General features: G+C 42.3%; 1 protein-coding gene across 4 annotated transcripts in view; it reads right to left on the bottom strand.

Moving 5' to 3' along the window:
* Nucleotides 1-9,632: 9,632 nt before the first annotated feature.
* PRKAR2B (protein kinase cAMP-dependent type II regulatory subunit beta) overlaps nucleotides 9,633-27,811 on the bottom strand; it is a 93,456-nt gene continuing 75,277 nt past the window's right edge. For 3 of the 4 annotated variants that reach the window (XM_033959514.1, XM_033959515.1, XM_033959516.1), the window contains 5 exons: nucleotides 26,082-26,183; nucleotides 25,923-25,997; nucleotides 24,391-24,456; nucleotides 13,967-14,105; nucleotides 9,633-11,160 (listed from right to left, as the gene is read on the bottom strand). In XM_033959514.1, coding sequence (XP_033815405.1) covers nucleotides 11,027-11,160; nucleotides 13,967-14,105; nucleotides 24,391-24,456; nucleotides 25,923-25,997; nucleotides 26,082-26,183 — 516 coding nt within the window. In that variant the 3' untranslated portion in view covers nucleotides 9,633-11,026. Of the gene's footprint in view, nucleotides 11,161-13,966; nucleotides 14,137-24,390; nucleotides 24,457-25,922; nucleotides 25,998-26,081; nucleotides 26,184-27,811 lie in introns of those variants that run through there. The other variant, XM_033959517.1, reaches the window with a different exon arrangement.

Genomic DNA, 27,811 nt, shown 5'->3' with positions numbered 1-27,811 from the left:
ACTCCTTCAGTTAAGTGTTCAAAAAATCACTAACTAGTCTTGTGCAATTAATTTTTTTCCTTTCATATATCCCAAAAACTCCAATCAATGGTGAATATAAAAGAGATTTAAGTGCAATACTACTATTTAAGATAGGTCCATTCAGTTAATTACTGCAAACTATCCTTTGTACCAACCTCCCTTTAAAAAGTCAGATTAATATATGTGCAAAAATCACAAAAACAAAGATAATTAAATACAAAAAAAAAGAGAACTTATCTGGATAATCTGTGAATCAAAGTGACTGCCCAACAGAGCTCTGTTTCATTCCTTCTTCAGAGGCAGAAATGGTTTCACAACTTGTATGCGATTAATGATGGCATTTGTACAGTAAAACATGCTCAAATTATTTTTTTGTGTGATTTTTGCACATATATTAATCCGACTTTTTAAAGGGAGGTTGGCACAAGGGATAGTTTGCAGTAACTAACTGAATGGACCAATCTTAAATAATAGTATTGCACTTAAAATCTCTTTTATATTCACCATTGATTGGAGGGGTTTTTTTTTGGATATATGAAAGGAAAAAATTAATTCCACAAGAGAAATCATGATGTGTGGAGCGGACTCACTTACCCCCAACTTTACAAAGCTGCGCTAGCAATTCTTAGCGCCAGACACTGTGATAACAGCTCCGATGCTCTCAGAATTCCTGGGAGCTGTTACCGTGGTGGCCGGCACTAAAAAACGCTAACGCAGTTTTGTAAAGCAGGGGATTAGGTACTAATTTTAAATGTTCCACATTTGAGATACCATCTCGGGTTAAACTGCTATTCTTTATTCTCAGTAGTCTCCCAGTATAGAATTCTCTTAAAAAAATCAATTAACATAACTCTGGGATTGGTGCTTTGACAGTTTGTTTAAGAATGACCCATAAAAGCAATCTCTTTTGAGATATTCTGCCTGTTTTTTTTTTTTTCTGTTATTGTACTTGTCTTACTGGCAGCAACTTCAGATTTTTATAATTCCAGAAAAAGGAAGACAGACTGAGGCATCCGGGTTTTACTTTCATTGCTTTCAATGGAAGTAAAACCCAGATGTCTCAATTTGTCCTACTTACTTCCATTGCTTTCAGTGGAAATAAAACCAGGATGTCTCCAGCCATTCTCCTTTTTCTGGAGTCATATAACCCAAGCCACAATGCTCTGTCCTGATTTTCAGCAATACTATCCAAGTATGTGTCACTGAGAATTTGGGTTGAACCCAGTCACTGGAGTTATTCAGTTAGGAGCTGCTTCTACCCGGTTAATTCACTTTGAAAATTTGACTCTCTTCATTTCAGCCAGATTCTAGGCAATGGAATTTGCAGAGCACTTGGAACAAGAAGTCTGTATTCTGCTTTCAAAAAAATGGCCTTAGTATGATAGCACATGGGAAAAATCTATGCAAGGGCACGCAAAGGTCACTTTTTGCTACAGCTTAGTAAAAGGACCCCTATATACCCCTAAACCATCTATTAGAAAGGTTGCATCATTATGTTCCTGTTCAAGCCCTCAGATCTTCTTTTAACTCCCCCCCCTATAAAACCATAGTATAGTTTTTTACAACGGCCGCAGTGGTAACAGTTCCGATGCTCAGCTATAAACTGCACTATGATTTTGTAAAAGGGGAGGTTAATAATTTGTTTAAGATCCTATCTTTGCTGTATTGTCTAAGAGTTAGATGGAGGAAAAGGTCTTTGGTATCATTGGCCTAGAACATCAGAATAAATTGCCTGGTAATTGTGGGTATTGGGATTCTGCAGTATTTTAGAAACTGTTTGAAAAAAATTTCTTTCATCTCTATTGAGTGCTGTGATTATCTAAATCCATATTCGATTTTTTTTTTTAATCTTGCTTTTTATTCTGGCTTTTCCTTTTCTTTTTTTTTTTTCTTGCTTTATTAGGTATTTTTGTTCCTTTGTAAACCAAAGGGGTAGTTATCAATTTGGACTACCATTACAGCTGGGCATTTTACCACAAGTTATGCTATTTTATGCAATTTTTGTGCTAAAATAACCCATCTTAACGACTGACCACATTGCTGTTTTCCCTCTTTAAAGGTAACCGACTTTGATAATAACTTCCCCCCTAAATGGTGTAAAAATTAAAGAAGATGATGATCTTTACCTGGCTAAGTTCCATTGAAAACGGAGCCCTCTATTTAAATACAGGCTTGAAGATCAGTAAAAAAAACTGACAGAAATTTGAACACTGAGCTCAATGAAAAACTACTTCATAATCTAGTGACCAACCTACACCCCCACCCCCCACCCCCGGCACCTTTTATCAAGCCACACTGCCTAGCAGTGCAAGCTAAATGTTGTGCTGCCCATTCTATTCCTATGGTCATATGGCTTGGTAGTGTGGCTTCATAAAAAAAGGGGTGGGGGAAAGGTATGGAAGAAAGCAGGAAAACATAAAACAGTCACAGAGAAGACAAACTATACAATAATATATATAAAAAAAGAGCATCTACAATGCATGGCCTATGGTCTCTGACAAAAGCCCTTGCTGGTTCATATAAATCACACTCTTTTTCCCCTCATCTATCCTTAACTTCCTCACTCTGATATCCTTGATATGTTTAGGATACTGTATAGTTCACAAAGCAGAATAATGCACTTTTAATTTATTGCAATAAGCATATGAATGTTCCCAGTTGCATATGGTGGGGTGGGGGAAGAGGATAATTCTATAAAAGTGTTCCTAAATATAGGTGTCTGATAGACACTGACTCCTATGCTCTGCATGTGGCCCTGGGATTTCTGTGCCAAAACTTATGGGCAGGTCTTAGCTTGCAGTTAAAACTGAAATTTGCATACACATCTCCTTGTGCACTTTACTGTAACCCCGCATACCTAAATGCTCTAGCGAGCAGCTCAAAAAAGGGTACTGCCAGAGGAGTGGAGAGGCATTCCTAAAAGTTGGGCCTAGGGTTATACAACAGCCCCATTTCTGTGCCAAAATGCTCAGTAGGGCACCAGCAATGACATAAGAACATAAGAATAGCCTTACTGGGTCAGACCAATGGTCCATCAAGCCCAGTAGCTCATTCTCACAGTGGCCAATCCAGATCACTAGTACCTGGCCAAAACTCAAGGTGTCGCAATATTCCATGCTACCGATGCAGGGCAAGCAGCGACTTCCCCTGTGACATAAGGTTTCAGCTAGTATAAATATCGGCGCACAACTTTTGGCATAGAAATGGGCTCTAAGCACTGTTCTATAAACAGTGCTCAACCCGAAGTACCATATATAGAATGCCATTCCATGCTGATTTTTTCCAGGGCTGATGAAACCTTGGTGCCATTTATAGAATTCCATCCACATTCTATAAAAGAAAGTAAGCTCCTATTTTTCTTTATAGAATACTAGCTTAACTAGGAAGATAGGCTCGTTTGCACTTTGGCAAAAGCTCTTACGACAGCCAAAGAGATGTATCATTCTTATGGTGTTCTATAAGTTATGCATATATCTCATCCAGCTGTTATAGAATACTAGTGTAAGTCAGCATTTATGACCCATATTATCTAGTCTAAACGGTGCCTAAGTTAAGTGAAAAAACGCCATTTAAAATGCAACTTTAAAAAAATTTCAAGGCACCTAATGGCGCCTAAAAAAAACAGCACTGGAATTACGCCTTTGGAGCACCTACCAGCGCCTAATGCCACCGTAGGCATGGCTAATGCCAGAAGTGGCAGTAGGCATCAGTAGGTGCCTCCAGAGGCATGATTCAGGTCAAAAGTAGGTACCGGGAATGTAGGCCTTGAAAACCCTGGCCTACAATTCTTGCATCTACCTTTTGCCGGAGGCGTGCTTCTCTAAATGTCACAATGATTGACACTGACACAATGATTGACACGCGATCGGTGGCCACTTTTAAGGCAGCCACCAACAACGCCGCTGTTTAGAGAATCCGGGCCTACATGCCCACATTTAGGTTTGCCTGCTTATGCCATACCAATGATGACTGTAAATGTCTGTGACTGAACGTTGCAGTTGACATGACATGATTTTAGAAGCTTAGTGCACAAATGTTTGGCCCGCCCCAGTTCACCTATGCCCCTCCCATGTGCACGGTCTCTTGCAGTTATCTGCTATATAGATTTCAAGCACTAAGGGCTCATTTCTGTATACATTGCCTAAAAAATTAGCGCCACTTAGTGAAGCGCTAAGCGCAATTCTATAAAAGTAAAGCACACTGTATAGAACCATACTTCACACCGGCGTCAGGTCAAAAGTGCGCCGGGACAAAGGCGTGCCCAGACAATTGAGCGCAGTGCGGAGGCGCGCGCCGCTCAAAATTACTGTTTCTAGGGCTCCGACGGGGGGAAGGGGGGCGTGGGGGGGAATCCCCCCACTTTACTTAATAGACATTGCACGGTGTTGTGGGGTTGTAACCAGTGTTCCCGCTAAGCTGCGCTGGCCTGCGCTCGCGCACAAAATATTACATCGCAGCGCACAAGTTTCTCTTCACAGCGCACACACGCGTCGCAAAGGTAAGGGGAGGTAAGGTAAGGGGACGCATTGGGGGGATTGCACTTCCCCACAATTGCCATGCTTCGGTTCCTCTTCTTCCTTCCTTCCTCCCCCCCCCGCGGGACCCTGCGGCACCATCAACTCTTACTCCCTCTAATGTCGGCCCTGCAGCTCCAGACTTCCTCGCACCTTCTCCCCTCCCCCTTTGGATCGCTATTATTTTAAATGTTATAGCCGCGGAGCTGTATCCATCAGTGGAGATGTCTAACCTCGGCCTGCCCCGGAACTCTTACTGCAACAGTGACTTCCTGTTCCTGCCTAGACGGGCGGCTGCTGCAGTAAGAGTTCCGGGGCAGGCCGAGGTTAGACATCTCCACTGATGGATACAGCTCCGCGGCTATAACAGCTCCTGCAGCTCTGCACTTCCCCACAATTGCCATGCTTCGGTTCCTCTTCTTCCTTCCTTCCTCCCCCCCCCCCCCCCCCGCGGGACCCTGCGGCACCATCAACTCTTATTCCCTCTAATGTCGGCCCTGCAGCTCCAGACTTCCTCGCACCTTCTCCCCTCCCCCTTTGGATCGCTATTATTTTAAATGTTATAGCCGCGGAGCTGTATCCATCAGTGGAGATGTCTAACCTCGGCCTGCCCCGGAACTCTTACTGCAGCAGCCGCCCGTCTAGGCAGGAACAGGAAGTCACTGTTGCAGTAAGAGTTCCGGGGCAGGCCGAGGTTAGACATCTCCACTGATGGATACAGCTCCGCGGCTATAACATTTAAAATAATAGCGATCCAAAGGGGGAGGGGAGAAGGTGCGAGGAAGTCTGGAGCTGCAGGGCCGACATTAGAGGGAGTAAGAGTTGATGGTGCCGCAGGGTCCCGCGGGGGGGGGGGGGGAGGAAGGAAGGAAGAAGAGGAACCGAAGCATGGCAATTGTGGGGAAGTGCAGAGCTGCAGGGAAGAGTGTTGCGGTACCCAGCTGGAGGGAGAAGGAAGATGAGGGAGGGAATTAAAGGAGATGCCAGGGCTTGGAGCGTAGGAGGAAGGTATGCCAGTCTAAGGGAAAAGGAAGGGGGAGATGTGAGAGCATGGAGGGGGAGCGAAAGATGGAAGAAAAGGAAAGGAGAGAGATGCCAGAGAATCAGGGAAGGGGAGATACCAGACTATGAGGAGAGGTGTGGGAGAGGGAAGGCGAGGAGAGAGATGCCAGACCAATGGGGTGAAAGGAGAGATGGAAGGGGGAGGCATACAGTTTCTGGAAGGGGCATAGAAGGAGAGAAGATGCCATATAGGGGAAGAGAGACGGCAGACAGTGGATGGAAGGAAGAGAGTTACAAGAAGATGAGGAAAGGAGAAACCACAGAAGACAAAGGTAGAAAAAAATTTCTATTTATTTATTGCTTTAGGAGACATGTGTCACTGTTTCTGTGAAGCATTGTATGCAGAGTCCAGCTTCTTGCTGGTTCAATTTAACCTTTGTCTATGTATTTTTATTTTATCCCCCCTTTTACAAAACTGTGAAGCGTTTTTAGCACCAGCCTTGGTGGTAGCAGCTCTGATGCTCAGAATTTTATGAGCATCAGAGCTGTTACCTCCGTAGCTAAAATCCACACTACAGTTTTGTAAAAGAGGGAGGGGTTAGTTTGTGATTACATATTCCTTACTAGGCGAAGGTGTTTTCTGTGTTCTGTGTGTTTTCTGTTAGGATTGACGGTGTAGGATTGATCTGTGCTGGTCTGGCTTGTTTAGTTTTACAATGGGTGTATTGATGTACTGCTCACTGCAATATGTAAGATGCTGCCTTTTCCTAGGTACTCATGTGTGACGTGTGGTTTGTTACTAAAAATCATGTTTTTCTTACAGATGGGGGGGGTGCCAAAAAATGATGGGCCCCGGATGTTACATATGCTAGGTACGCCACTGTATGTAAAGATACCAGAAAGCTGGCGTAGCAAAAACTTCTAAGTTTTGAGTATTTAACCCTCCCACAATCTCACGGGCACTCGTTTCAAGTTTATTGAGATTTTGATTTAAACGCAATATCAAATATTTTCAATGCGTATAACAAAAATAAATTTGGGGAAATAAATAAAACCATTTGAACCAGTGTTCCCGCTAAGCTGCGCTGGCGCACAAAATATTACATCGCAGCGCACACGTTTCTCGTCACAGCGCACAATCGGAAGAGGCGTACGGCAGATGGCAGGGCGGCGAGAGGAGAATCGGGCGAGTTGGCTCATAACTTGCTGGCGCCCGATATTTTTGGCTCACGGTGAAAAAAGTTTGCTCACAACACCCGCCCGCTTAGAGGGAACACTGGTTGTAACCCCCCACATTTTACTGAAAACTTCACTTTTTCCCTGTTTTTAGGGAAAAAGTTAAGTTTACAGTAAAATGTGGAGGGTTACAACCCCCCAAACCCCACATAACGCCGGCGCGATGTCTATTAAGTAAAGTGGGGGGGTTCCCCAACAAAACCCCCCGTCGGAGCCCCTAAAAACTGTAATTTTGAGCGGCGCGCACCACCACGCTGCGCTCAATTGTCCGGGCGCGCCTTTGTCTTTCGCACCGTTGTCTATGAACCCTTCACACCACCTAAGCAGCGTTAGGTGTCACCATATATACTAGCTTTTAGGTGTACCCTACCAGGTTTTCCTTGGCCTAAATGTGTACACAATGACTCCTAAATCAAAATCAGGTGCCTAATCCAAAAACACATCCACGATCTACCCCTATCCACACCTAATTTTCAGGTAGGCGCTTTGGACTAGGTACGCACCTAAATTTCAATTAAGTCTAATTAACATTAATTATAAGTTAATTGCCAATTATCAACGCTGATTAAGCCTATAATTAAGTTAGCCACCTACATCAGCTAGGTGCGCTGAGTTGAGTGCTATGGAATTTGGGCACCAAGCTTTAGTATGCAGTCAAATACACATACAAATGCTAATTGGTGCTAATTAATATGAATAATTGGTTTTTAGCAGCCAATTATTGCTTGTTAATGGCTTATTAGCCAATTAAGTTGTGTGTGCATCTTGAGATTGCACCATAATTAGAATCTGGGGCTAATAAGAGAAACTCCATCCTCCTACCATGACTAATTTGAAATGTGCATCTGTGGACAGGTCTCAAAATCCGGTTATAACATATTGAAATTAAACTTTCACATAATGAATTCTACATGCAAGAGAGATGTGACAACCCAAGGGCGCAAAACCAGAGAGAAAGTGGGGAGGTAACTGTACACATCGACCTATGAAAAGTGTTGAGTTTCAAATCATTTATTCAATACAACACATTTATAAATAACTATCTATCAGTCCATTTAACATATTCTGTTGTGGGTCCTTTCAGACTCTTGTACCTGACACGGTCCGTGTTTCGGCTGTAACACTGAAGCCTGCATCAGGGGTATAGGTAAACAATCCACTAGATGGAGTCTGAACACTTGCCATCTATGGAAAAAATACTTTGCAATCACAAAGCCAAGAGCAGAGTGGTCGGGCCTTTCGCTGTTTGCTTTTTGAGCGATACGTTGGATTTGTGATTGCAAAGTATTTTTCCCATAGATGCCAAGTGTTCCGACCCCATCTAGTGAATTGTTTACCTATACCCCTGATGCCGGCTTCAGTGTTATAGCCGAAACACGGACCGTGTCGGGTACAAGAGAGTCTGAAAGGACCACAACAGGATATGTTATATGAACTGATAGATATTTATTTATATGTGTTGTATTGAATAAATGATTTGAAACTCAACACTGTCATAGGATATGTAGTTACCTCCTCACTTTCTCTCTGGTTGTGGTTCTTACCGTGGGGGGGTGTTGACTCTGTTTTTTGTGTTTACAACTCAAGGGCGCATCATATTATCATGCACACAATGTCGTCGCTACTGACTGAATGCAGAATTCTATGACACCTGCATTGAATGAGTGTGGGTCCTTGGGTTGTTACATATTTCCACAAGTTTTGGGATTAATGTGTATGTATCTCCTGTTTTTGCTTGTAATAATTTCTATACAGAAATGTAATGGCGTGCTTTACAGATCGTGCCAGTATTTGTACTTTTGGGCGATTCCCTTATTGATATCTGTAATATAGCTAACGGCCAACTCACACTAATCTGAACAGACTGAAAATACTGTATCTCCCATGTTATCTATATTGATGAACACATAGACAGATTGATTCTCTTAAGCATGTCATGTTCACTTAATAGGTCTCTCCTGAAATGTTTTAACCATTTCATAAAGCAGAGAAGCTGAAGGAACAAGTTTATCAATATACAGAATTGCTAAAATCTACACTCACATTTAAGAAGTCTTGTAGATAAAGCCGTATTCATCTATCAAATCACTACTTTGCTTATGCATTTGGTAAGAATATGTAAAAAAGCAAAAAAAAAAAATATCCTAAAATCTGATAAGTTGCCTGGCATCTACACAAAGATAAGACACATTGTCAGCAGGGCAAGACTAGGCGGTCACCTACAGCAATTGATTCTCGTGGTGGCAAAGAGTAGTTAAAATTAACAGAATGCAATAGGTCTTGATGGTCCCAAGCATCAGTACATGCATTTACTTTCAGGAAAGGTGACAGTTTTCAAATAGTCATTTTCCCCGTCATCTGTGTGCAGGTGCACATGTGTGTCTGGGTTTTTTTTTGGTTTTTTTTAAACCTACACAAAAGCTTGTTTTCTGCATAACTTTGTCAAATCTTGACCGATTTCGATAATGTTTGGGTTATACCAGGGGTCTCAAAGTCCCTCCTTGAGGGCCGCAATCCAGTCAGGTTTTCAGGATTTCCCCAATGAATATGCATGAGATCTATGTGCATGCACTGCTTTCAATGCATATTCATTGGGGAAATCCTGAAAACCCGACTGGATTGCGGCCCTCAAGGAGGGACTTTGAGATCCCTGGGTTATACCTTCCTGAATAAATTTGCAATAAGTCTACACTCATCACCACCACCTAGCAATGATTAGGGTTACGATTTCCCTGGACATGTCCTATTTGTTGAGGACATATCCGGGGGTCCAGATGGCTTTTCAAAACCCAGCATTTTGTCCGGGTTTTGAAAAGCTTCCTGTCAAAATTGCATCGGGAAGGGGCATCTACGCATGCACAGACACGCACATGCATGGATGTCATCTGGGGGCAGGGCTGAGGGTAGAACGGGACGGAACTGGGCGGGCCTGGGGGGCGTGGCCATGGGTTCGGATTTTTCTTTGGGAAAATCTGGTAACCCTAGCGATGATTGTCAAGACAGGTGTAGCCGCCTTTTCATTTTCAGCATAAACAGTTACCATGGCTTCTATCTGGATTATCTGATCCTTATTTTTAAAAAAATGTGTATCTGGAGCTATGTTAGAGTTCTCATAGACTGCTACAAGAGTTTCCAGAAACAAGGTGAAAGAAGGTAAGCATAGAATATGTTTTGAATAAATTGCAAGAAACTCGTTCAACTGGTCACCAGTCAGGAAGTGGCAGGGCCTAATCAGTGTACTCTGAAGAAAACATTGTGACAGTTGAAGAATCATGTAGTGAAGTGAGGTTGCCAGTGTGAGTATAGGCTTATTGCATAACTATTTAAGATGATATATCTCAAATTTTATTGAAATTGGTCAGGTTTTTGACAGAGTTTTGCAAAAAAAAAAAAAAAAAAAACAACAACCCTTATATATGGTGACCCATCAAATGTGTGCACAATAGTGTGCCGACAAATGTGCCCCGACAACTGTGCGAAAGACAAATGCGCACACTGAATGTGAGAGACCTGTCAAATGCGCCCCGGTGGATACTATTTTGTCTTTTTGAGGGTTATAAAGTAACCCTCTTCTTTTTAAGGGGGTGGAGGTTACTCCCCCCCCCTACACTAGTGTTAGGATAAGGTTTACTTCATGATTATGGGAACCATTTACATAACTGGATATCCGGAAGGCCCTGATTTGCTCACACTCCTCAGGCCCCCAGGAGTCTGTGAAAATCAGGGCCTTCCAGATATCCACTTATGACACATTCAGTCCTTAAACTGTTTGCTTCCATGTCACCGCGATTCCCAGCCCAACTCTGCCGCATATAAACAAGCTCCTTTCCAACAGCATCAGCTGTTCGGCTGGACCCGCCCCAATTCATTTCCGGGTACTAACAGAGCAGCCAATCAGATGTGAACATCTATGCCCAAGGCCTTGACATCTTACAAGTCGTGTGCGCACTTGTCCGTGCGTGCATTTGTCGGAGCGGATTTGTCAGTGTACCTTGTGTACATACACACACATTAAAATATACAATTATACATTTTAGAGGATTATTCTGGGAGGTAGTGTTGTGGCAATCACAGTTATTTCATTTTTTTTTCCAATCAAAATACCGTGTTTGGGGGCGCTGATGCAACAAGGCTGAACGTTAATGAGGGGGCAGGGTGTAATGCTGAAGTTTTGCCTTGGGTGCTTAATACCCTGCACTGGCCCTGGTTGTGCTGTTCTCCCGTAGCATGTCATGCTGTTCCTTGTTCTTTGTTCATGCACTGGGATCGGTAATGTCTATGTTTGTTCCAAACAAGGCCACCAGCTGCTCCTCATAATTTGCAATGTTCCGTTTCATGATTTCCATACAAGGTCCCAAAAGCCTTTCAAATGCTTGCACATCCATAACTAAAATAAAGAGAGAAAAACAAAGCAAAAACATAAATGTATGTAGGTTAACTTTAAGTCAAATGATGACACAATACATATGCGTTTTTAATTATTAGGCAGAATCTTCATTTAGCAGAATAGCTTCCTATGACTGTCCAGGAGAATGTACAATAATGGAGTACAAAGATGAAGGAAGAACTAATTTTAGGGTGAGAACATTCCCTCTCCTCCTCCCCAACCCACATGATTATACTCCCTTCCCCCCTGCTACCCACTACACTCTCAAACTATCAACTCTTTTCCCTTTCCTCCCTCCTGAGCCCCTGGCATCATCATCTTCACAGCCCCCCTCTATGCCAGGCATTGTTACCTTGCTTTCTCCTTCACTCTCTGATATCAACATTTTTTCTTCTATTACTCTCTTGTTATTACCACTCCCCCTTCCCTTCCCTCCCACTATCCTCAGTCTCATGACACCCATTTCTCTCCCCTTCCCTCCCTTCGTATCATGATGTCCCGTCTTGCACTATTTCTTGACATCACCTTTCCTTCCCTGCTCAGGATTGGCAAGAAGAATCAAAAGAGCTTCTTGCGGTTGCCTCCTTCTTTCCCAGCTTTCCTCTAAAATTAGAACCTCAAGGGTCCCATGGTCTCATGAGATCCACTGACCTGCATAATTTAGCATCAGAGGGAAATCAGCAGAGGAAGGTTCAGAAGCAGATACTGCTGCTCAATAACACCTCTGCTGGCTAGAGAAAACAGTGCGAGGATGGGTAAAGAGAAGGAAATCAGCACCATTGCCCTGATTCTCGTAGGAATGCTGAAAGTCAGGCGGCAGTAGGCATCCTATCACCGCCTAACTTATTTACCGCGTTATTTAAAACTAATTTTAAAAAATATAGGCACCTACTGGTGCCTACAGAACAGGCCACCAATGTCCTGTCCACAGAGGTTCCTAATAGTGTCTGATCAAAGTGGATACGGTTTGCACCTGAAGTGACCAGAGATACCGGTAGGAGCCTCTGTGGGCATGATTCTTGTGTATAGTAGGTGCCGGAAGTGTAGGCCAGTAAAACCCTGGTCTATATTTCCAGCATCTACTGTACACGTAGCCACGATTCTGTAACCGGCACCGGTACATGATTGGCATGTGACTGGCGCCAGTTTTGGAGGTACCAGCTGATTCCAGCACTGGTTGCAGAATCAGGCTCCATGCGCCTAACATAGATTAAAATAGTGTCCTGTGGGACACGCTTTGGCATCCTACTGTCAAATGTGCACATACTAACTGCATGCTACAAGATTTTTTTTTTTTTGAGGGGATGTATCAAGGGGAAGAGAGTGGGCATTCATGTGCTAATCAATTATTGCAGCTATATTTCTACATGTTAACTGGTTAGCTCACTGAATGTAAGTACCCAAGTGCTAATTTTTCAAAATGGCTACTTGCTAATGTTCAAACAACAAAAACAAAGATCTCTATTTATAAGTGTAAAATAGTGTAATTTAGGGCCTGTTTTACAAAGCCGCACTAGTGACTGCAGCGTGGTGACGGCCCCGAAGCCCATAGAGATTTAAAGGGCTTCGGGGCTGTTGTTGCGCGGCTTTGTAAAACAGGCCCTTAGTTAGATTAATTTCATACACTCAGAATTGGGTAATCTTGCCAAGCGCCAGGGTCTGATTCTCAAAACCACGCTTAAAATTAGGCCTCAGTAGGCGCCCTACTGCTGCCTAACTCAATTGGTTTAATTGGTGATGAATGGCGCAGTAATTAACTGTGTCATTTAAAACCAATTAAAAACTAATTTTTTTTAAAAGTAGATGCCTACAAAGGACACTGTCCAAGTATCACCTACTGGCGTCTACATTCAAAGTAGGAGTGGTTTGCACCGGAAGTGGACGTAGGCACCATTAGACACCTGAGATGGCTGAGGGGAGATATGATTGAAGTCTACAAAATCCTGAGTGGAGTACAACGGGTACAAGTAGATCGATTTTTCACTCCATCATAAATGACAAAGACTAGGGGACACTCGATGAAGTTACAATAGGAGAAAATTTTTTTTCACTCAGAGAATAGTTAAGCTCTGGAACGCATTGCCAGAGGATGTGGTAAGAGCAGATAGCGTAGCTGGTTTTAAGAAAGGTTTGGACAAGTTCCTAGAGGCAAAGTCCATAGTCTGTTATTGCGAAAGACAGGGGGAGGGGGAACACTGCTTGACCTGGATCGGTAGCATGAAACATTGCTATTCCTTGGGTTTTGGCAAGGTACTAGTGACCTGGATTGGCCACCGTGAGAATGGGTTACAGGGCTTGATGGACCATTGGTCTGACCCAGTAAGGCTATTCTTATGTTCTCTATAGACGCGATTCTTGTTATAGGTAGGCGCCGTAAATGAAGGCCTGTAAAAACCTGGACTACATTTCCAGCGCCTACACTGGATGTGGCCATGATTCTGTAAACAGTACTGTTGTGTAATTGACACGCAAACAGTGCCAATTTTGTAGGTGTTTGCAGAATCCAGTCCTTATTGGCTTACTCCTTTCATTCTGACGCTCTATGGCTATGGCACATTTTTTTTATATTTCTCTACTGTAAATAATTCTTTTACAGTTGTAGGTAATGTGTTAGCTCCGTGATGCTGGTGATGATGTCACTGCTAATAATGAGAGCATACAATCGGAGTTTCTCAATTACTGTATGTAGGAGGAGGAGATGAAGGCCCAAAGAAATTCACAATGGCAGATCAAAGAGAGAAAGAAAAGACAGAGAAGAAAGAGACAGAATAGTTCTAAAATCAATGTCAAAAAGTCAGACATATACCTAAACACTTGACATTCCCAACAGCAAACGCTGACGCCGCTCTGGGCTTATTTGTTACCAAGGCGAGTTCTCCAAAATACTGTCCTCTGGAATATCGGGCAATTTCCACCGCTTCATTGTCTTCCCCATCTGGTTTACTCTGAAAAGTCCAGTTTAAAAAAAATTACTTCCTGTAAAGTAAAAGAATAATGATTTTGGATGGACTGCCCAATAAAGCAAAGTATTCTACAGGGGTTTGCTTGTCTACTTGCCAGAACTGCAGTTTTTTTTTCCTTTCTTGGTGGCAATGTACATAACCAGCCTCCACAGGCTCTATCTGAAGTTCATTATTATCTTTCTTGAGAAAATGTGTATCTTTAGCAAGTTGTTTGGAATACTTTAAGCTACATTTACCTTTTACTGCAAAGTAAAGCCAAGTTATTAACTTTCAGTATGTGTTCTCCATGGACAACAGGATACAAATTCTTACAGATGGGTGACATCATCTGACAGAACCTGCACAGTGAAGCTTCATCAGCTTAGATTACTCTAGAAGCTTTTTGGAAACCAGACTATCCATGCTTGCAATTTTCTGCTCATCACTGTCACACAGGACTCCCTCCATCTCTGACAGAGCTCAGAGTAGAAGACAACTTCAAGAGTAGGTGGGTAGGTATATGAAGACTTGTATCCTGTTGTCCATGGAGAACAAGCAGGATAGCTAGTCCATACAGATGGAACGCCCTAGCCATTCTCTGATGAGGTATTATTTTGATGTGTCTTGGCCTCCACCAGACATTCAACTTCATGAGCTTCTTCCTCAGGTGTGATTTCATTATCCCAGTGGGCTCTAGTGATGATTGCACTGAGGGTGATGGATGTAGTCCCAACGCTGATGCATTCTCAGCATCTGGTGCCATTCCTGGACTTCTGGAAATAAACTGCATTTGAGGCTAACTTTAGCAGACCAGATCTAGAAGCACTGACAATCCTCTCTATGGCCATGAGGCTCCCTGTGTCCTCTGAGAGCACAAATGTCAATGAGAGGGTTCATGACTGGCTCACAGCACTGCAAAAACCAATTATGGGTAGCTGCTCCATATACAATATGATCTTGCTGCACTGCCCTCATTTTTTTAAAGCTACTGGGGGGGCTTTCTTCTGGGACATGTTGCTGAAAAAAATAGCCACAGTATAATAAAAAAAACTCATTCATACCAACATTTCAAAATGACTGGGGATACTAAAATCAGTACAAAGTACTCCTCTCTGGACAAAAATGAAAATTTGCTCTATATTAAGTGTACTCAGCACCCACTGCATCCTATAAAAGTATAGCAAGAGACATTTAGCTCCACTGAAAAAGAAACATTGTGGGGAGTTTGTGGCGCAGTGGTTAAAGCTACATCTTCAGCACCCTGAGGTTGGGGGTTCAAACCCACGCTGCTCCTTGTGACCCTGGGTAAGTCACTTAATCCCCCCATTGCCCCAGGTACATTAGATAGATTGTGAGCCTGCCGGGACAGATAGGGAAAAATGCTTGAGTAACTGAATAAATTAATGTAAACCGTTCTTAGCTCCCTTGGGAGAACAGTATAGAAAATTAAATAAATAAAATAAATAATAACATAGTAGATGACGGCAGATAAAGACCTGAATGGTCCATCCAGTCTGCCCAACCTGATTCAATTTAAATTTTTTTTAAATTTTTTCTTCTTAGCTATTTCTGGGCAACAATCCAAAGATCTACCCGGTACTGTGCTTGGGTTCCTACTGCTGAAATCTCCGTTAAATCTACTCCAGCCCATCTACACCCTCCCAGCCATTGAAGCCCTCCCCAGCCCATCCTCCACCAAATGGCCAAATACAGACACAGACCATGCAAGTCTGCCCAGTACTGGCCTTAGTTCAATATTTAATATTATTTTCTAATTCTAGATCCTCTGTGTTCATCCCACGCTTCTTTGAACTCGGTCACAGTTTTACTCTCCACCACCTCTCTCGGGAGCGCATTCCAGGCATCCACCACCCTCTCCGTAAAGTAGAATTTCCTAACATTCAGCATCTATGAGACAAACATGGTTGTTTTTATTACATAGAATTTTTTGGACTCCAGTTAGGTTGAATAAAGTAGATAGTTCTAAATCTAATAGATGTTGGCATTGTCATATTGATATTGGGACTTTGGATCATCTTTTATTTTTTTGTCCATTGATACTTGGCTTTTGGAAGTCGATTTGGGGGCAAATTAATAATATTCTTCAATCCTCTATTCCTTTGACATATGAAGCAATAATTTTTGGAACGATTCTGCATGATAAACCCACTTTGGATAGAAATAATAGTCGCCTTTTCATGATCTTATCAGGAATAGGGGTTCAAATGATCACATCTAATTGGAAAAATCATGATAGGATTAATTTTAGTTTTTGGTGGGCAACTGTATGTGCAACATATAAATATGAAAAGATTATGGCAGAGCGTTTAGGGTTTGTTAAATCCTTTAAGGGGATTTGGGGTCCATTAACTAATTTTGTCACATTATAATTAAAGTGATTCCTTTTTCTTTATGTTAGATTCCTTTGCACATCCAGGGTGGGTGGGGGTGGGTGGGGGGGTGTAATATTTATTTAGAGGTATAAATTTTATAATATTCTATAATATTGATGTGTATAATATAATATCATTACTGTTATAGGTTAAGAAGGGATTAAAAATTTTTATTGTAATATTTCTGATGTTAATAGTGTATTTTCATATAGTTGTTTTTTTGTGTTTTTTTTCCGATTTTTCAAATGTATACATTGTCAAGTTCAAAATATCAATAAAGAAATTAAAAAAAAAAGAATTTCCTAACATTGCCTTTGAATCTACCATCCCTCAACCTCAAATTATGTCTTCTGGTTTACCATTTTCCTTTCTCTGGAAAAGATTTTGTTCTACGTTAATACCCTTCAAGTACATGAACATCTGAATCATATCTCCCCTGTCTCTCCTTTCCTCTAGGGTATACATATTCAGGGCTTCCAGTCTCTCCTCATACGTCTTCTGGCGCAAGCCTCCTATCATTTTCATCGCCCTCCTCTGGACCACCTCAAGACTTCTTACGTCCTTTGCCAGATACGGTCTCCAAAACTGAACACAATACTCCAAGTGGGGCCTTACCAATGACCTGTACAAGGGCATCAACATCTTCTTCCTTCTACTGGCTACGCCTCTCTTTATGACAGCCCAGCATCCTTCTGGCAGCAGCCACTTCCTTGTCACATTGTTTTTTCGCCTTTAGATCTTCGGACACTATCACCTCTCCCCGTCCGTGCATATCAGCTTCTCTCCTCCCAGCATATACAGTTCCTTCTGATTATTAATTCCCAATTGCATTACTCTGCATTTCTTTGCATTGAATTTTAGTTGCCAGGCATTAGACCATTCCTCTAACTTTTGCAGATCCTTTTTCATATTTTCCACTCCCTCTTCAGTGTCTACTCTGTTACAAATCTTGGTATCACCTGCAAAAAGGCACACTTTTCCTTCTAACCCTTCAGCAATGTCACTCACAAACATATTGAACAGGATTGGCCCCAGCACCGAACCCTGAGGGACTCCACTACTCACCTTTCCTTCCTCCGAGCGACTTCCATTAACCACCACCCTCTGGCGTCTGTCCGACAGCCAGTTTCTAACCCAGTTCACCACTTTGGGTCCTAACTTCAGCCCTTCAAGTTTGTTCAACAGCCTCCTATGAGGAACTGTATCAAAGGCTTTGCTGAAATCTAAATAAATTACATCTAGCATATGTCCTCGATCCAGCTCTCTGGTCATCCAACCAAAAAATTCAATCAGGTTCATTTGGCATGATTTACCTTTTGTGAAAGCCATGTTGCCTCGGATCCTGTAAACCAGGGGTGTCCAATGTCGGCCCTCGAGGGCCGCAATCCAGTCGGGTTTTCAGGATTTCCCCAATGAATATGCATGAGATCTATTAGCATACAATGAAAGCAGTGTATGCAAATAGATCTCATGTATATTCATTGGGGAAATCCTGAAAACCCAACTGGACTGCGGCCCTCGAGGACTGACATTGGACACCCCTGCTGTAACCCATTAGATTCAAGGAAGTACACTATCCTTTCTTTCAGCAACACTTCCATTATTTTTCCAACAACTGAACTGAGGCTCACCGGCCTGTAGTTTTCTGTTTCATCCCTGTGACCACTTTTATGAATAGGGACCACATCCGCTCTCCTCCAATCCCCAGGAACCACTCCCGTCTCCAGAGATTTGTTGAACAAGTCTTTAATAGGACTTGCCAGAGCCTCTCTGAGCTCCCTTAGTATCTTGGGATGGATCGCGTCTGGTCCCATCGCTTTGTCCACCTTCAGTTTTCAAAGTGCTCATAAACACTCTCCTCCGTGAACGGCGCAGAGTCTACTCCATTTTCTCGTGTAACTTTGCCAGACAGGATTTTTTCTGTGAACACAGAGCAGAAGTATTTGTTTAGCACATTTGCTTTTTCCTCATCACTCTCTACATATCGGTTCCCAGCATCTTTTAGTTTAGCAATTCCATTTTTCGTCTTCCTCCTTTCACTAATATATCTGAAAAAATTTTTGTCTCCCTTTTTCACATTTTTAGCCATTTGTTCTTCTGCCTATGCTTTCGCCAGACGTAGCTCTCTCTTGGCTTCTTTCAGTTTCACCCTGTAGTCCTTTCTGCACTCCTCTTCTTGGGATTTTTTTATATTTCACGAACGCCAACTCTTTCGCCTTTATTTTCTCCGCCACTAGTTTGGAGAACCATATCGGCTTCCTTTTTCTCTTGTTTTTATTGATTTTCTTCACATAAAGGTCCGTAGCCATTTTTATCGCTCCTTTCAGCTTAGACCACTGTCTTTCCACTTCTGTTATGTCGTCCCATCCTAACAGCTATTTCTTCAGGTACTCTCCCATTGCATTAAAGTCCGTACGTTTGAAATCTAGGACTTTAAGTAACGTGCAGCCTCTATCCACTTTAGCCATTATATCAAACCAAACCGTTTGATGATCGCTACTTCCCAGGTGAGCACCCACTCGAACATTAGAAATACTCTTTCCATTTGTGAGGCCCAGATCCAATATCGCTTTTTCCCTTGTGGGTTCCGTCACCATTTGTCTGAAAGACAGGAGATGGTCCTATATGAGAGCAACGAGTGAGAGACTGCACACATGTGCCGTCTGGCTTCTCAAAAGCTTCTAGACTATTTGAAGCTGTTCTCCATAATGTGGGCTCCGTGGAATGAAATCACGCATCTGTGAGGACTTTCTATCCTGCTTGTTCTCAGGGAACATTAATATTTTTGAAAATGTTTTCAGCAACTTTGAACAAAGTGTTCATTTTTTATTTATTTTTTTTAATTTTAGTATGTAAGACAACTTGTTTGCCATTCCAATTATGCAAATAAGACTGATCATCAAGCTATGATTTGATTTGAAATTTTGCAAGCCTTTACATTTAGTTACAGGTCCTCCAATGTCTTTCTAAAATTAGAAACTTACAGCTGTAAATATATTGTGACGGTAGCTCGCACCTTTCATGGCAGTGTACATTAAAGGCTTTTATGCAATATGAAAGGCCAAATTGGAGCTGGGCTGGTGTCTCTGATCAGTTCCAAACTCAGGGCTTCCGCTCCCCTGACTGGGAAGAAGAGTGAAGGGGAAAGGGGAGTCCCAGAAATTGAACAATGGTGGCATCTAGTGCCTGGATTTAGATCTAAGAAAGCTACGGGGAATAATAAAACAGAGGGAAATCTTCAGATAGTTGTAGGCTAAAGATTTTCTTTTTGTTTAGTTTCCCATGCCGATTATGGGACACTTCATTTGCCATTCCCCCCCCCCCCCCACGCCCCTTTTACTTAGCCACGATAGAGGTTTCTACCGCGGCCTGTAGCGCTAAATGCTCTGAGGCTCATAGAACTTCCTATGAATGTCAGAGCAATGTCGGAGCATTCTACCACGGCTTAGTAAAAGAGGACCTTTATTTGTTCTTTTTAAAAAAATTTTGGGGTAATATAAATAATGTGTGCCATTTCCCGAGAGTGCACGCTTTTGCTCACTAGGCTTCACTAGTTGAGCAACATTGTGCATTTTTGCAAAATAGTGGACACTATTTACAAAAAGGCCCTCTTTTACTAAGGTGCGTTGACCTATTAGCACACGCTAATCAATTTAGTGCGTGCTAAATGCTAACGCATGCATGTTAGTCTATGGACACGTTAGCGGTTAGCGCGCGCTAATTCGATTAGCGCACCTTAGTAAAAGAGGGGGGTAAATATTCAGCCATCTGTGGTCAGCGATTTTTCCTACTGCCGCTGGCTTTATGCCCAGATGGTCAATGCTGGGCCATGGCCTAGCGCCGGCATTGAATATCTGGGTATTGCTATTATCTTAGATTTATTAACCGCCTTTTTCAGGAGAGGAATCAGGTGCTCTTTAAGGGCTCCTTTTACGAAGGTGCGCTAGCGTTTTTAGCGCACGCACAAGATTAGCGTGCACTAAAAACGCTAGCGCACCTTTGTAAAAGGAGCCTTAAGTATTTTCCGTACAACTGCCATGACAGGCTTACAATCGAAGTGTGGTACCTGGGGCAATGGAGTTCTTAGGTGGCTGGCATTTAAGTTTCAAGTTTTCATTAAAATTTGATACTATCGCTTATACAACTTCTAAGCGATTTACAGATAAAATCATCAGGAATACAAAATAAAATTTTAAAAAAACCCCAGCAACAATACAATTAAAAAAGATTAAAACAACTAAGTAAATGGCGTATCGCTAATAAGACAAAAATGAATGAAACTAACATGATACAGAAGGAAGATGGGGTAGAAATACAATTGATATAGGATAGAAAACAGTTACGGAATGGACAAAAGGAAGGGGAATACTGTTATCTGATTTGTTTAGAAGAAGAGCATGAGTAACCTAGGGAAGATTTAATTATTAAAGGCATCTTTGAATACATGGGTCTTAAGAAGGCCTTTAAAACGGTCTAAGTTATTTTCTTCTCTTGCTGGGGCTGGAAGAGTGTTCCAAAGTTAGGAGGGCCACTACTGAAACCTATTTAACTGGTTAAGTTAAACCATCCAAAGATAGGACTGCTGTTTATATGGTCCTATTTGACCTTGTGCCTTAACAGGTTAAGGGCTGAATTGGCACTTGACAGGTTACATGCCAACTCCTTCTCGACTCTTCCCTTGGACCACTGACTAAATAGCCAGTTTTGGCTTAGGTAGTTACACCCTAATTCTACATATGTTGCTCAAAAGTGCATGCACAAATATGGTTATGCACCCAATTTACATGTGAAATTTAACAGAGAAGCGAGCCAATCAGCAGTGATAATTTGGTGTTAATAATTATTGGTGCTAATTGGCCTTAATTAAAATTTGCATGCACACAAGAGCTTCCACCAGCGCTTATCGGTTGTAACAAACCCAGGATCATTTTTTTTCAGCACTGGTGAAGGTTCTTGTGGGTCACCAGTTGGTTGTATGCCCTTGACAGAGCTTTGTTGGCAAAACACAGTCATGTCGGGCACTATCTCCTAGGAGCATTGAAAACCACTTTTCTTCATATGGTCTGCTTCTTGTCTTCTGTTCCATGTTGGATCTAGTAGACTGGCTGCTTTTTTTGTTTCCTTACTGGTGCACCCATTTAAGCCAGTGAATACCCATGCCTGTGTGCGGAGTGGGCATATTCTATAACAGTGTGCATAACTTTTAGGAATGTATTCAAAACCAGCCAACTGTTCTCTTTTATGCTGCATTAGATAATGGCAAGTAGGAGCATAACCTTACTAACTATAATGTATTATATATTAGATAAAAGAACTTATGCGATAATTGAAAACATAAGACATTTTCTGCATCATTTGTCTGTTTTGAAATTATAGGGGGCTGATCTTGAAAAAGCCTAGTGGCGAGACATGCCAGCCAGCCCCTTCCCGACACTGAGAAGAACTTGTGCATTGAAGCACAAATTAAAGATATGGCATCAAGCTAAGTGATTTTGGCTTCTTATATATGGATTTCTATCAATTATTGACACTAACCAAGGCGGCAGTGTTTTAGAGGAGAATCAAATTAAAACAAAAAGATGAAAATATTTTTAAAGTCATTAAAAATATTTATATATTAAATTAAATAAAAACAAAAGCAGTCCGGATGATGAATATATGCCAGTAGCGATATACACAGCCGTTCCAAATCGCATAAGGCATGTCTGACGAGTCTGCTTAAAATCGAATGAACACATATATATATATATATATATGTAAAAAGTTTGAGCTGCTGCGTTTGGGACACTTAGGGCTCCTTTTACAAAGGCGCGCTAGCCGCTCCCACCTCCTCTTGAGCAGGCGGTAATTTTTGGCCAGCGCGGGAGTTAGCATGTGATGAAAAGTCACGCGCGTTAACCCTGCTAGCGCGCCTTTGTAAAAGGAGCCTTTAACTTTTAGGAATGCCATTGATCCACCCATGTTCCTCCCCAGATCACTAGAAATGATGTGCATCACTTTATAGAATACACGTAGAAAGTTATATGTATAACTTCTAATTAGTACCAATTAATGTCCCATATCAGATGTCAATTGCCAATTATCGGTGCTGATTAGCCTGTTAAACAATTACGTTGCATGTGCAAATTTGGTTACACTATACAGAATCCGGGCCTTAGTGCCAGTTTTCAGCCCTTGTGAATGAATTGGAAGTGTGAAGACGAAAGAGGAAACTGCCAGGTTGAAAAAAAAAAAAAAAGGTCATATCAACCAACTGGGTTGGACAGGTTGGATTTTCCCGCTTTGATTTATCCAAGTCTTTTCCTTAGATGCACAATGACAGAAAAAGTCATTTGTGAATTAGACCTTATGTGGGAAATTCTCAGATGGCCAATAGGAGGATGTGGTAAGAGCAGTTAATGTATCTGGTTTTAAAAAAGGTTTGGACAAATTCCTGGAAGAAAAGTCCCTAGTCTACTGTTGAGAAAGGCATGGGACGTTAGCATGGAATGCTGCTGCTATTTGAGTTTTTGTCAGGTACTTGTGACCTGGATTGGCCTCCACGAAGATGGGATACTGGGCTTGATAGACCATTGGTCTGGCCCTGTAAGGCTATTCTTATGTTCTTGGTTTTCTAGATATATCGCGATCTTGACGTTGTTTCTTATGAGCTGTAGCCAACTTCCAAATGGAGTTCTCTGTTGGCAATAAGGGCCTGATTCTATATATAGCACCCCCCAAAAAAAATTAGTGCTGACAAGAATGGCACTTAATGTGATTCTACAAGGTGCACATACCTTTTATAGGATCACGTTAAACGCTTGTGCATGGCCTAACTTTTCGGTGCACCCATTTAGGCCAGCTAAAACCAGGCCTAAACGATTATGCCCAAGTCAGATTTTGTGCATGGACCAGGCACTTAAGTTGTGCATGGATTCTATAACAATGAGCAGAATTTTTAGGAATGTACACAATCTGCCCACAATCCACCCCTAATCATGCCCCCTTTTGAAATTCATACAGTGCAACTGGCGCATACTTTTTATACAATCATTCTTTCCACATTGGGCTTGTAACTTTTAATTAGTGACAATTAGCATCAATTATGAAATGTTAATTATTAGCACCAATTGGGCCAATCACTCAATGAAGATGTGCATGCAAATCGGCTGTACACATCAATTTGCATGCACTACTAAAGGCACCGTATACTGAATTGGGGGGGGGGAATATACATTGGTACCTTGGAATCCAAACTTAATCCGTTCCAGAACCCCATTCGAGTTTCAAAACATTTGAGTTCCAAGGCAATTTTTCCCACTGAAAATAATAGAAACTGGATTAATCCGTTCCTTGGTCCCACAAACTCAGACAGCAAGATCGGGACCCCCCCCCACTGGCAGAGAGAGCAAGATCGAGACCCCCACCAGCATAAGCAGCAAGATTAGGACCACCACCGTCATAGGCAGCAAGATCGGGACCCCCACCGGCAAAGACAGAAAGATCGGCAGCTGCAAGTGGTGCTCAGCCCAAAGCTTCTCTTCCAGGCGGAAACAGGAAGCTGCGTCAGAGGGGAAGCTTTGGGCTGAACACCGTTTACAGTTTGGATTCCAAAGCAGCATTCGGATTCCCGGGCAAAAATTAAGAAAAAAAAAAAAAGTTTGGATTCCAAGTCGTTCGAGTTCTGGGGCGTTCGGATTCCGAGGTACCACTGTATTAGACATAACTACGAATTCAAAGTTTTGTAGTGTCTTGAGAGGTTGGCTTCTGCACACTGTTAAGTGGTGGGAAGACATTTGGAGACTCATTTTCATGCACATAGTTATATATGTTACTATGCAACTTTTTAAGTCCAGGTGCTTTGAAAACAGCATGATGGCCTCCCAGAAGTCAGAACTTAAATGATTTTTTTTTACCTTACTTTTCATGGTAATTCTCACTTCTCCGGATTCTACGATAAAAAAACTTTCAGCTCCATCACCCTGAAATTTATTAAAAAAAAAAAAAAAAAAAAATCAAGCTGGTGGTTATAGAATTATTCTCGTAAATTTGTATTAAAAAAACTTGTGCTGTAACTATGGAAAATTGTAACCTGTTAACTGTATATTATGTATGTTAACCTGTAACCCGTTCTGAGCTCGTTGGGAATAACGGAATAGAAAACAAATTAAATACTTAAATAAATATATATCTAGCCTCAGTGGGTTGTCACAGAAACAGAAAGCAGTATCCACTTCATTAGTGACCTTCAAGCATATACATTTTGTTGAACCTATGTAAAAAAGAGAGCAATTTGAAAAGAGCAGTGGCATAGTAAGGGTGAGCCAGTCCCTCCCCCACCCTCTTTCCCGCCCTCCCCGCCGCGCGTGTCCCCTTCCCTTCCCCCATACCTTTTTAACTTCTCCGGCGTGATTAGCAAGCCCACGTCGGTGTCGGCTCGCCCTTTGACGTCACGTCCTAGGCATGGGTCCCGGAAGTGACATCAGAGGGAGCACTGATGCCGACGTGGGCAGCAGCCCTCGTGCCGGGGGAGTAAAAATGGTACGGGGGAAGGCAAGAGCGCATGGCAAGAAGAGGAGGAGGAATGCCCCTGTCCATTGGAAGACCACGCCTTGGGCGTACCGCCCCCCCTCCTGCACTCCCCTTACTATGCCAATGGAAAAGAAGAGATATTATCCATTTCTAATGAGGTCATGCCCTTCATCCCTAAGGTATGTAAAGTAAATATTACATATAGAAAAGGCCTTTTAGAAAATATATCTGTTTATGTACATATATGTTTTTACACACCCACTGAGAGTAATTCTATAAAGGGGGGGGCTATGCTTAAGTGCCTGGAATGCACCTACTTGGAGCCTTTTTACAAAGGAAACACCTGCCTTCCTTTATAGAATATTAGTGTAACAGGTAGGTTTGCCAGATTTCCTCTTTAAAAAAAGGACAGCTGGCCAGGTCCCATTCTGCCCCATTCCACCTTCAGCTCCACCCCCGCCCCCACACAAACCTCCCTGAGCTCGGGGCCGCATCTGGAGGGCCTCTGCGCATACACAGACATTGATGCAATGACGTCATGCACATGTGCACGTGACATCATCATGTGATTTGGCCGAACGCAGACTGGCTTATGCTAACTGGTATAGGCTGTGCTGGTAACTATGGTGAGCTAGACTAGAACCCAGCAGGATATGCTGCTTTGTTGAGAGACAATCGTGTATGCCATGGCCCTACAGAGTTAGCTTAGCAGGATTTAAAGAAGGGTTTGGATAATTTCCCTAAAAGAAGTCCATAGGCCATAATTGAGATTGTTTGGGGAAATTCACTGCTTATTTCTAGGATAAGCGAAGAATGATGAAACTTGAAGAAATTGGCAACACCTTAAACCATAAATAAAATGTGGATTTATTGTAGAAACAATTTTTGCTCCAAATAAAAGGGGAAAAAACTTCACCTGAGAAATGATTTGTTCTCCATCCCGGTATATTCTGGTGCCTATGACATCGACTACCTTCATGCGCTCTGAAAGCTAATGGAAGAAAAGACAGAAATGATTACATATTTGAAGGAATTAGCTGGTTACTAGATCAGAATAACTTGATAAATGACTTACTTCTAAAGATTTAAGGAATGGCAATGACTCTATAAAATTTTCATACATTCTTCTCTTTTTGGCATTGTTTTTTACAATGATTCTTCTGAAGGTTACCCTATCCTGTGATAAAAAAACAAAGATTAAAAAAAGAAAACCAAAACACAATAGCAGTACATCTTATTTTAAGATCTTCCAAATGTGCAAACCATGATAGTGTGAGGCAGATGCTGAGCTGCTGAGAATCTGAAGATATTATATAACATAATAGCTAATGTCCTGTCAGCTGGGTCTCAAAGTGGTTCATAGGAGGATGAAGGTAAATCACAAACAAGAACAAAGGCCAGACTTGAGACTAACTTAAAAATTAAAAAAGGAACTTCTTCCCTGCAAATTTTGGTGCAGTCAGCGATGAACACGGCGAAAGGTTTCACCAGGACATTGCCACTATGGAAAAAAGATATCAGGACAACTGGAATCCATCAATGCTGGCTGACTATGGTTCCGTAACAGTTGTGCGCAGGACAAAAGCGCTCTCACAAAGGCACGCTGACAATTGCATGTAGGACGTATACGTGCCGCCACTTTAAAGCCTTACCGGTAGCACTGTGAGAGGGTATGGGGGGGGAGCCTCCCAGTACATGTAGAAGTCCTCGTGCTCCCATTGGGGGGGGGGGGCGGATTGGGGGAGGACCCCCCCAAGTACACTAAAAACTCCCGTTTTCCTTTCAGTTTTCAGTGGTCGGGAATTTTTCAGTGTAGTGGGGGGATCGCTCCCCCCCAAGGGAGCGCGAGGACTTGTACATATACTGGGGGGGTTCCCCCCACACACCCCTCACAGTGCTAACAGTACAGCTTGAAAGCGGCGGGAGCGGCAGCGCGTATACATCCTGCACGCAATTGTCAGCGTGCCAAAGTCCAGCGCGCTTTTGACGGGTCACCGCCGACTATTGTTGGACACTGCAACGAGATGCACCAGACACCGAATAAAAAACAAAAATCTGCAGGAAACCACTTTTAGCTACGGCGAACTATTGCAGCATATCAGAAACTTTGTGCATTAAAACATATTATAGTCAATTAAAGATACCATCGTGTTTCTCAAAATTCCTACATGATAGAGTCAGTGGGAAGTTATATTTGTGTTTATTTTGAAGGGCTCTATCATAATCACCAGTTTGTTTTAAGGAAGCAAAATTTTTGGAAAAATATGTTGTCCAGCGTATTCAAACAAAAAAGCTGAGCTCCTAATGCCTGTACAGAAAAACCTTGGTTTGCCAGCATAATTTGTTCTGGAAACACGCTTGTAATCCAAAGCCCTCGTATATAAAAGCAAATTTCCCCATAAGAAATAATGGAAACTCAGACGATTGTACAACCCAAAAACTTTAATAGAAAATACTGTACTGTAGAATGCACTTGCAGGGTAAACTAGATGCACATCTCCTTAAGAGTGGCATAGAGTGATACGGGTAAGGGTAAATTAGAGACTTGGGAGTGATCATCAGCGCAGACATGAAAACTGCTGATCATGTGGAGAAGGCTTCATCTAAGGCAAGACAGTTGTTAGGTTGCATCCGCAGGAGTTTCGTCAGCCGGAAGTCATAATGCCATTATACAGAACCATGGTGAGGCCTCATTTGGAATACTGTGTGCAATTCTGGAGGCCACACTACCGAAAAGATGTGCTGAGAGTAGAGTCGGTGCAACGGATGGCCACCAGGATGGTCTCGGGGCTCAAGGATCTATCG

The sequence above is a fragment of the Geotrypetes seraphini genome, chromosome 9, assembly GCF_902459505.1.
Source record: "Geotrypetes seraphini chromosome 9, aGeoSer1.1, whole genome shotgun sequence".
Classification (NCBI taxonomy): domain Eukaryota; kingdom Metazoa; phylum Chordata; class Amphibia; order Gymnophiona; family Dermophiidae; genus Geotrypetes; species Geotrypetes seraphini.
Note: the sequence above shows the minus strand (reverse complement) of the source record. Positions and strands in the feature narration are given on the sequence as shown.